Source organism: Lolium perenne, chromosome 2 (assembly GCF_019359855.2).
Source record: "Lolium perenne isolate Kyuss_39 chromosome 2, Kyuss_2.0, whole genome shotgun sequence".
NCBI lineage: Eukaryota > Viridiplantae > Streptophyta > Magnoliopsida > Poales > Poaceae > Lolium > Lolium perenne.
Genome location: NC_067245.2, coordinates 241,442,478 through 241,454,138, shown reverse-complemented (window position 1 = coordinate 241,454,138; position 11,661 = coordinate 241,442,478). Strand labels below are relative to the sequence as shown.

General features: G+C 44.4%; 1 protein-coding gene across 1 annotated transcript in view; it reads left to right on the top strand.

Moving 5' to 3' along the window:
* Positions 1-89: 89 nt before the first annotated feature.
* Positions 90-11,661, top strand: part of LOC127335404 (ubiquitin-like-conjugating enzyme ATG10) — a 51,547-nt gene continuing 39,975 nt past the window's right edge. The window contains exons 1-2 of the mRNA XM_051362064.2: positions 90-560; positions 1,451-1,486. Of these exons, the coding sequence (XP_051218024.1) occupies positions 405-560; positions 1,451-1,486 (192 nt within the window). The 5' untranslated portion in view covers positions 90-404. The remainder of the gene's footprint in view (positions 561-1,450; positions 1,487-11,661) is intronic.

Genomic DNA, 11,661 nt, shown 5'->3' with positions numbered 1-11,661 from the left:
TAGAGTACAAGATACTTGAATGGCCGTTTGGTAAACCTTCACCTCCCTATGCCAGTAATATCTAATCTGTTAGGGTCTCTTTTAGATATGTGCAACACATAGACCTCCGCACCGCACTTTCCCCCGTCGGAGTCACGTCGCCGGCGAGCCTCGTCTCGCCGCCGCACCATCCGCGCGCGGGTCCAGTCCCGCAACGCCCCTCCTCCCCTGTCCGCCCCTCAGTCCACTTCCACTAGCTCAATTCCAAAAGGGGCCGGTTGTTTCCGAGCAACACCGCACCCCCCGTGGGACTCCGGATCGGGTTAATCCGCTGGAATAAGTACGCCTCCTCCGTCCAGAGATCTCCGTCCAGATAGAACCAGAGAGGAATTGTTTGCCCTGTCGATACGGTGCTTGAATCTGCAATGGCGGGCTCCTCCGTGTGGGACGGGACTCTGTCTCTCGACGAGTTCAGCGCCTCGGCGAAGGCTCTGGTCAGCAAGTGGGGGCAGATCGAAGTCGACGACTCGCTTCCCGACTGGGCGTGGAGACCTTGCTGCAGAATGGGGGTGCCATCTGAGGTTGTGCGCAATGGGCCTGACCTTCTCCTATCTCTGTGTGTTTATTACCCCAGTTAGGCCTTGTTCGGTTAGTCCCATCCCCGCCGGGATTTGGCCTCAATACATGTGGGTTAGCCGGGATCAGTTTAGACGGGAATCAATACCGAACGATGCAAAAAAACATGTTCGGTTAACCCCGCCGAGATCCCACCCCGGCCAAAATCTCCCCAATCCCGTCCAAATCGCAGGGATTAAAAATATCTTGTCCCACCCCGTGGAACTATTCCACGCCTGGTCGCCCCGAATCGGTACACGTCGAAAAAAAGCCACAACGCTCCTTCCTCGCGGCGGCGCTTAAGGCGACAAAACGACGGCGAGATGGAGTGAGCGGCGGCGCTGACGGAGATGGAAGGACGACGGCGGCGACGGAGATTGAAGGACAGCGGCGGCGCTGACAATCAGAGGAGGTGGGCGCTCCCTAACCTCGCACAGATGCTGCTGCGGAGCCCGTCCCGATCCGTAGCCTACGCAAGGTCCCATCACCCCCGCCGCTTCGCCGGAGAAGATGAACCAGCGATCCCCAAAATTGGTCTATTTTTCTCATCGCTGCTACGTGGGCATGATTGGTGGCGTTACCATGCCGGTGCCTTAATTAGCTGCTATTTCCCTGGGACTCCGGGAGTAACCGAATAAGCAAATTCTGCAAGGATCAGGGGATTTAATTAGGGGATGGGATTAATGGGGGTCTGGGTGACACGAGCGGGTCCACCCAATTCCCCGGGTGGGTTGGTCCACGCGTGAATCAGTTCCCCATGAACCGAACGAGGCCTTATGTTTTTTTCCTTTTGTCACATTACAGTTAAGATTGTGAATTTCTGATAACCTATGATTTGGCTTCATCTTTTTCGCAGACGGAAGGGTTCCTAGCTCTGGAAGGAGTGTACAAGGTGGGTGGATAGTATGTTTTTTTGCTTGTCGGGTTGCAATATTTTAGGTGAACTCTTTTCAACCTAGTGAGCGAGAGGGGCAACCCAAGATATCGCATAGGGAAGCAAGTGAGCCTAGCGGGGAACGGTTGTAGCACGTCTTGGAGATCAATGTGGTTGCACATGATGGGTGCAACTTGGCTTTTGGCACAATTTGTAACTAGACCGGTGACTTCTCCAAACCGATCCAAAGTAGTAGCCAAGAAAATGATATCCTCCTTGTGGGGGGCCATGAAAATGGCCGCATCGTCGGCATAAAGAGAAGTCCGTATGGTGGGAACTCTTCCCCTTAGGAGGTGTAGATGCCCTTGTTGAGTAGCTTTGCGGAGGATGTAGTAAAGCGGGTCGATGGAGAGCACAAATAGAAGTGGTGATAGCGGGTCTCCTTGGCGTAGACCCCTCCCGTGTTTAATAGGGTCGCCGGCAAGCCCATTGAGGAGAACCCTCGAGGAGCCCGTAGCAAGGAGGGCGAAAACCCAATCTCTAAAGGTTGATGGGAAGCCAAGGTGCTCTAGAAGGTCCATGAGATAGTCCCACCGGACGGAGTCAAAGGCCTTCTTTATGTCAAGTTTGAAGAGGAGCGTGGGCGTTTTGGACTTGTGGAGTCTTCTAGCCAAGCTCCTCACATACAAGAAATTGTCGTGAATACTTTTTTTTTGATGAAGGCGCTTTGGGCGTTGGAGACGAGTTTGTTCATATGAGGAGCAAGGCGGGTGGCCATCTGATACGTCTCCGACGTATCGATAATTTCTTATGTTCCATGCCACATTATTGATAATATCTACATGTTTTATGCATACTTTATGTCATATTTATGCATTTTCCGGCACTAACCTATTAACGAGATGCCGAAGAGCCGATTCTTTGTTTCTGCTGTTTTTGGTTTCAGAAATCCTAGTAAGGAAATATTCTCGGAATTGGACGAAATCAACGCCCAGGGGCCTATTTTTCCACGAAGCTTCCAGAAGACCGAAGGAGAGACGAAGTGGGGCCACGGGGCGCCGCCACACTAGGGCGGCGCGGCCCAGGGGGGCCCGCGTGGCCCTAGCGTGTGGGGCCCCCGTGACGCCTCCTGACCTGCCCTTCCGCCTACATATAGTCTTCGTCGCGAAACCCCCAGTACCGAGAGCCACGATACGGAAAACCTTCCAGAGACGCCGCCGCCGCCAATCCCATCTCGGGGGATTCAGGAGATCGCCTCCGGCACCCTGCCGGAGAGGGGAATCATCTCCCGGAGGAGTCTTCACCGCCATGGTCGCCTCCGGAGTGATGAGTGAGTAGTTCACCCCTGGACTATGGGTCCATAGCAGTAGCTAGATGGTTGTCTTCTCCTAATTGTGCTTCATTGTCGGGTCTTGTGAGCTGCCTAACATGATCAAGATCATCTATCTGTAATGCTATATGTTGTGTTTGTTGGGATCCGATGGATAGAGAATACTATGTTATGTTGATTATCAATTTATATCTATGTGTCGTTTATGATCTTGCATGCTCTCCGTTATTAGTAGAGGCTCTGGCCAAGTTTTTACTCTTAACTCCAAGAGGGAGTATTTATGCTCGATAGTGGGTTCATGCCTCCATTAAATGCAGGACGATGTGAGAAAGTTCTAAGGTTGTGGATGTCTTTGCTGCCACTAGGGATAAAACATCGATGCTATGTTTGAGGATGTAGTTATTGATTACATTACGCACCATACTTAATGCAATTGTCTGTTGTTTGCAACTTAATGTTGGAAGGGTTTGGATGATAACTTTGAAGGTGGACTTTTTAGGCATAGATGCATGCTGGATAGCGGTCTATGTACTTTGTCGTAATGCCCAATTAAATCTCACTATACTCATCATATCATGTATGTGCATTGTCATGCCCTCTCTATTTGTCAATTGCCCAACTGTAATTTGTTCACCCAACATGCTATTTATTCTTATGTGAGAGACACCTCTAGTGAACTGTGGACCCCGGTCCATTCTTTTAATCAAATACAATCTACTGCAATACTTGTTCTACTGTTTTCTGCAAACAATCATCATCCACACTATACATCTAATCCTTTGTTACAGCAAGTCGGTGAGATTGACAACCTCACTGTTTCGTTGGGGCAAAGTACTTTGGTTGTGTTGTGCAGGTTCCACGTTGGCGCCGGAATCCCTGGTGTTGCGTGATACGCGTACAGCACGCGTCCGTTGGGAACCCCAAGAGGAAGGTGTGATGCGTACAGCGGCAAGTTTTCCCTCAGTATGAAACCAAGGTTTATCGAACCAGTAGGAGCCAAGAAGCACGTTGAAGGTTGATGGCGGCGGGATGTAGTGCGGCGCAACACCAGGGATTCCGGCGCCAACGTGGAACCTGCACAAAACAACCAAAGTACTTTGCCCCAACGAAACAGCGAGGTTGTCAATCTCCACGGCTTTGCTGTAACAAAGGTTTAGATGTATAGTGTGGATGATGATTGTTTGCGAAAACAGAACGATATTGATAGATTGTATTTCAGTATAGAGAATTGGACCGGGGTCCACAGTTCACTAGAGGTGTCTCTCCCATAAGATAAACAGCATGTTGGGTGAACAAATTACAGTTGGGCAATTGACAAATAAAGAGGGCATGACCATGCACATACATATTATGATGAGTATTGTGAGATTTAATTGGGCATTACGACAAAGTACATAGACCGCTATCCAGCATGCATCTATGCCTAAAAAGTCCACCTTCAGGTTATCATCCGAACCCCGTCCAGTATTAAGTTGCTAACAACAGACAATTGCATTAAGTATTGCGCGTAATGTAATCAGTAACTACATCCTTGAACATAGTACCAATGTTTTATCCCTAGTGGCAACAAAGACATCCATAATCTTAGAGATTTCTGTCACTTCCCAATTCACGGAGACATGAACCCACTATCGAGCATAAATACTCCCTCTTGGAGTTACAAGCATCTACTTGGCCGGGCATCTACTAGTAACGGAGAGCATGCAAGATCATAAACAACACATAGACATAACTTTGATAATCAACATAACAAGTATTCTCTATTCATCGGATCCCAACAAACGCAACATATAGAATTACAGATAGATGATCTTGATCATGTTAGGCAGCTCACAAGATCCGACAATTAAGCACAATGGGGAGAAGACAACCATCTAGCTACTGCTATGGACCCATAGTCCAGGGGTAGACTACTCACACATCACTCCGGAGGCGACCATGGCGGCGTAGAGTCCTCCTGGAGATGATTCCCCTCTCCGGCAGGGTGCCGGAGGCGATCTCCTGAATCCCCCGAGATGGGATTGGCGGCGGGCGTCTCGATGAAGGTTTTCCGTATCGTGGCTCTCGATGCTGGGGTTTCGCGACGGAGGCTTTAAGTAGGCGGAAGGGCAGGTCGGAGGCGACACGAGGGCCCACACCATAGGGCCGCGCGGCCGGGGCAGGGGGCGCCGCCCTAGGGTTTGGCCGCCTCGTGGCCCCACTTCGTCTCCTCTTCGGTCTTCGGAAGCTTCGTGGCAAAATAGGACCCCAGGCGTTGATTTCGTCCAATTCCGAGAATATTTTGTTACTAGGATTTACGAAACCAAAAACAAGCAGAAAACAAAGAATCGGCACTTCGGCATCTTGTTAATAGGTTAGTTCCGAGAAAATGCACGAATATGACATAAAGTGTGCATAAAACATGTAGATATCATCAATAATGTGGCATGGAACACAAGAAATTATCGATACGTCGGAGACGTATCAGCATCCCCAAGCTTAGTTACGCTCGTCCCGAGCGGGTAAAACGATAACAAAGATAATTTCTGGAGTGACATGCCATCATAACCTTGATCATACTATTTGTAAAGCATATGTAGTGAATGCAGCGATCAAAACAATGTATATGACTTGAGTAAACAAGTGAATCATATAGCAAAGACTTTTCATGAATAGTACTTCAAGACAAGCATCAATAAGTCTTGCATAAGAGTTAACTCATAAAGCAATAATTCATAGTAAAAGCATTGAAGCAACACAAAGGAAGATTAAGTTTCAGCGGTTGCTTTCAACTTGTAACATGTATATCTCATGGATATTGTCAACATGGAGTAATATAATAAGTGCAATATGCAAGTATGTAGGAATCAATGCACAGTTCACACAAGTGTTTGCTTCTTGAGGTGGAGAGAAATAGGTGAACTGACTCAACAATGAAAGTAAAAGAATGGTCCTCCATAGAGGAAAAGCATCGATTGCTATATTTGTGCTAGAGCTTTGATTTTGAAAACATGAAACAATTTTGTCAACGGTAGTAATAAAGCATATGTATCATGTAAATTATATCTTACAAGTTGCAAGCCTCATGCATAGTATACTAATAGTGCCCGCACCTTGTCCTAATTAGCTTGGACTACTGGATCATCGCAATGCACATGTTTTAACCAAGTGTCACAAAGGGGTACCTCTATGCCGCCTGTACAAAGGTCTAAGGAGAAAGCTCGCATTGGATTTCTCGCTATTGATTATTCTCAACTTAGACATCCATACCGGGACAACATAGACAACAGATAATGGACTCCTCTTTTATGCATAAGCATGTAACAACAATTAATAATTTTCTCATATGAGATTGAGGATATATGTCCAAAACTGAAACTTCCACCATGAATCATGACTTTAGTTAGCGGCCCAATGTTCTTCTCTAACAATATGCATGCTTAACCATAAGGTGGTAGATCTCTCTTACTTCAGACAGGACGAACATGCATAGCAACTCACATGATGTTCAACAAAGAATAGTTGATGGCGTCCCCAGAAACATGGTTATCGCACAACAAGCAACTTAATAAGAAATAAAGTGCATAAGTACATATTCAATACCACAATAGTTATTAAGCTATTTGTCCCATGAGCTATATATTGTAAAGGTGAAGAGTGGAAATTTAAAGGTAGCACTCAAGCAATATACTTTGGAATGGCGGAGAAATACCATGTAGTAGGTAGGTATGGTGGACACAAATGGCATAGTGGTTGGCTCAAGGATTTTGGATGCATGAGAAGTATTCCCTCTCGATACAAGGTTTAGGCTAGCAAGGCTATTTGAAACAAACACAAGGATGAACCGGTGCAGCAAAACTCACATAAAAGACATATTGTAAACATTATAAGACTCTACACCGTCTTCCTTGTTGTTCAAACTCAATACTAGAAATTATCTAGACCTTAGAGAGACCAAATATGCAAACCAAATTTTAGCATGCTCTATGTATTTCTTCATTAATGGGTGCAAAGTATATGATGCAAGAGCTTAAACATGAGCACAACAATTGCCAAGTATCAAATTATCCAAGACATTTATAGCAATTACTACATGTATCATTTTCCAATTCCAACCATATAACAATTTAACGAAGAAGAAACTTCGCCATGAATACTATGAGTAGAGCCTAAGGACATACTTGTCCATATGCTACAGCGGAGCGTGTCTCTCTCCCATACAGTGAATGCTAGGATCCATTTTATTCAAACAAAACAAAAAACAAAAACAAACCGACGCTCCAAGAAAAGCACATAAGATGTGATGGAATAAAAATATAGTTTCAGGGAGGAACCCTGATATGTTGTCGATGAAGAAGGGGATGCCTTGGGCATCCCCAAGCTTAGACGCTTGAGTCTTCTTATAATATGCAGGGGTGAACCACCGGGGCATCCCCAAGCTTAGAGCTTTCACTCTCCTTGATCATGTTGCATCATACTCCTCTCTTGATCCTTGAAAACTTCCTCCACACCAAACTTAGAACAACTCATTAGAGGATTAGTGGACAATAAAAATTAACATGTTCAGAGGTGACATAATCATTCTTAACACTTCTGGACATTGCATAAAGCTACTGGACATTAATGGATCAAAGAAATTCATCCAACATAGCAAAAGAGGCAATGTGAAATAAAAGGTAGAATCTGTCAAAACAGAACAGTTTGTATTGACGAATTTTATCGAGGCACCAGACTTGCTCAAATGAAAATTCTCAAATTGAATGAAAGTTGCGTACATATCTGAGGATCACTCACGTAAATTGGCATAATTTTCTGAGTTACCTACAGAGAAAACAGCCCAGATTCGTGACAGCAAAGAAATCTGTTTCTGCGCAGTAATCCAAATCTAGTATGAACTTTTCTATCAACGACTTTACTTGGCACAATAAAACACTAAACTAAGATAAGGAGAGGTTGCTACAGTAGTAAACAACTTCCAAGACACAAAATAAAAACAAAGTACTGTAGTAAAAACCATGGGTTGTCTCCCATAAGCGCTTTTCTTTAACGCCTTTCAGCTAGGCGCAGAAAGTGTGTATCAAGTATTATCAAGAGATGGTGTGTCAACCTTACCTTGGGCTTTACCCTTACCTTTCTTATTGTTTTTCTTTCCCTTTGATTTAGGAAATATATGATTTCCCCCCGGTGTAGAGGTGAATTCGAGGGTGCCTTCTCCCACATCAATGACTGCTCCCAATAGTTTCAGCAGGGATCTTCCGAGTGTGATTTTTCCTGTCCCTACACATTCAATAACAAGATAATCAATGGATATTGTTCTTCCAAGAATGGTTGTATGCACACCTGCGGCTATTCCCTTAGGAATTATAACAGAGTTATCAATGAGAGTTATTTCTTCTCCTCCTTCATCGACTCCCCAAAGTTTCAAAGATTTATAAATGCTCTCAGGTATAAGGCAAAATTCAGACATAATATCACAGTTGGCACGAAGAGTTCGATCACCGATAACAATTTTAACAGTAGGATCCCATAATGAAAGTTTAGAGTTCACTAAAACTTGTTCAAGACGATTACGAACATGGTGATAGTTGTCATCCAAGCGGGATGTACTCATCTCGAGATTGTTTAATCTATTATAAATGCTAGTAAGGGCTGAATCAAAGTTATTAGCTGAATCATGTGATGCAACCAACTTCTTTATGGCATTAAAAGCTTGATCCCCATTGCAATGAAGTAAATCTCCTCCCACTAAAGCATCCAAAGCATATCTATAGCGAATCATAAGACCAAAATAAAAATTACTAAGGAGCAAACTTAGAGTCATTTGAGGTTCAGTTTTACGATAAGAAGTAAAAATTCTAGACCAAGCATCCTTAAAACTCTCCTCATCCCCTTGTTTAAAAGTGAAGACTAATTCTTCAGGCGAAGAAGTAACAGGTTCAGAGCTAGACATGGTAACAAAAGTAACTAATTTTTTTGTATTTTTAATATAGAGTGCAAGACAGTAAATAAAGCAAACTAGATAAGGTAAATGCAAGTAACTAATTTTTTTTGTGTGTTTTTGTTATAGCAAACAAGATAGCAAATAAAGTAAAACTAGCAACTAATTTTTTTTGTGTTTTGATTTAGTGCAGCAAACAAGGTAGTAAATAAAACTAAGCAAGACAAAAACAAAGTAAAGAGATTGGGAAGTGGAGACTCCCCTTGCAGCGTGTCTTGATCTCCCCGGCAACGGCGCCAGAAAAAGAGCTTGATACGCGTACAGCACGCGTCCGTTGGGAACCCCAAGAGGAAGGTGTGATGCGTACAGCGGCAAGTTTTCCCTCAGTATGAAACCAAGGTTTATCGAACCAGTAGGAGCCAAGAAGCACGTTGAAGGTTGATGGCGGCGGGATGTAGTGCGGCGCAACACCAGGGATTCCGGCGCCAACGTGGAACCTGCACAACACAACCAAAGTACTTTGCCCCAACGAAACAGCGAGGTTGTCAATCTCCACCGGCTTGCTGTAACAAAGGATTAGATGTATAGTGTGGATGATGATTGTTTGCAGAAAACAGTAGAACAGTATTGCAGTAGATTGTATTTCAGTATAGAGAATTGGACCGGGGTCCACAGTTCACTAGAGGTGTCTCTCCCATAAGATAAACAGCATGTTGGGTGAACAAATTACAGTTGGGCAATTGACAAATAAAGAGGGCATGACCATGCACATACATATTATGATGAGTATTGTGAGATTTAATTGGGCATTACGACAAAGTACATAGACCGCTATCCAGCATGCATCTATGCCTAAAAAGTCCACCTTCAGGTTATCATCCGAACCCCGTCCAGTATTAAGTTGCTAACAACAGACAATTGCATTAAGTATTGCGCGTAATGTAATCAGTAACTACATCCTTGAACATAGTACCAATGTTTTATCCCTAGTGGCAACAGCACATCCATAATCTTAGAGATTTCTGTCACTTCCCCAGATTCACGGAGACATGAACCCACTATCGAGCATAAATACTCCCTCTTGGAGTTACAAGCATCTACTTGGCCAGAGCATCTACTAGTAACGGAGAGCATGCAAGATCATAAACAACACATAGACATAACTTTGATAATCAACATAACAAGTATTCTCTATTCATCGGATCCCAACAAACGCAACATATAGAATTACAGATAGATGATCTTGATCATGTTAGGCAGCTCACAAGATCCGACAATTAAGCACAATGGGGAGAAGACAACCATCTAGCTACTGCTATGGACCCATAGTCCAGGGGTAGACTACTCACACATCACTCCGGAGGCGACCATGGCGGCGTAGAGTCCTCCGGGAGATGATTCCCCTCTCCGGCAGGGTACCGGAGGCGATCTCCTGAATCCCCCGAGATGGGATTGGCGGCGGCGGCGTCTCAGTAAGGTTTTCCGTATCGTGGCTCTCGGTACTGGGGGTTTCGCGACGGAGGCTTTAAGTAGGCGAAAGGGCAGGTCAGGAGGCGGCACGAGGGGCCCACACCATAGGGCCGCGCGGCCAGGGCAGGGGCCGCGCCGCCCTAGGGTTTGGCCGCCTCGTGGCCCCACTTCGTCTCCTCTTCGGTCTTCTGGAAGCTTCGTGGCAAAATAGGACCCTGGGCGTTGATTTCGTCCAATTCCGAGAATATTTCGTTACTAGGATTTCTGAAACCAAAAACAAACTTGACAAGCGGTACTTCGGCATCTTGTTAATAGGTTAGTTCCAGAAAATGCACGAATATGACATAAAGTGTGCATAAAACATGTAGATATCATCAATAATGTGGCATGGAACACAAGAAATTATCGATACGTCGGAGACGTATCATTGCGCCGCACTACATCTCGCCGCCATCAACTTTCAACGTGCTTCTTGGCTCCTACTGGTTCGATAAACCTTGGTTTCTTACTGAGGGAAAACTTGCCGCTGTACGCATCACACCTTCCTCTTGGGGTTCCCAACGGACGCGTGATGTACGCGTATCAAGCTCTTTTTCTGGCGCCGTTGCCGGGGAGATCAAGACACGCTGCAAGGGGAGTCTCCACAATCCAATCTCTTTACTTTGTTTTTGTCTTGCTTTATTTTATTTACTACTTTGTTTGCTGCACTAAATCAAAATACAAAAAATTAGTTGCTAGCTTTACTTTATTTACTGTCTTGTTTGCACTCTACATTAAAAACACAAAAAAATTAGTTACTTGCATTTGCTTAACTTATTTCATCATGTTTCCTCCTAAGTTTATTCTTAAGGATGTACCAGTAGGCCGAGGATCCATCCTCGGGAAAGATAATATAGAAGATTTTTTCACTCATATTAGTACGGTTGAAGATTTTGAAGATAGACACCTGGTAGAACTTGCTCCTACTTATGAAATTGCTGCTGCTTCTTTAGTACACATGTTAGAAGCTAGATTTGTTAACCTCAACCCCGTAATGCAGCATATGCTCCTTGCACTAAGTGATATGGAAGAAGGAGAGAAGAAAGATTTTGTCCTAGAAACTCTTCTTAAAGAATTTGGTGATGTAGCAAGAGAAGCTAGAAAGGTCTTTACTAAATATAATATGCTTGGCTCTTATACAAACTTTGCTAGCACCCTTGAAAAGATGGAAAAAGATAGACAAAAGTACACTAATAAAGTTAATTATGAGGGGGATATTAAAACATCAATACCTTGCAAGCTCTTGGGAATGTGCGAGGCACTAGAAAAGAATTTTGATTGGATTGTTCCTGAAGATTTGTTTGATGAAAGTAGCAAGCCTAAGGGTAATGAAAAGGGGGCCTCTGAAACTTACATAGATAAGATACAATGCATAGTTGAGAAAACTCCAAACCCCGTTGTAGATGCATCACCTCTTGATAACACTTGATACACACT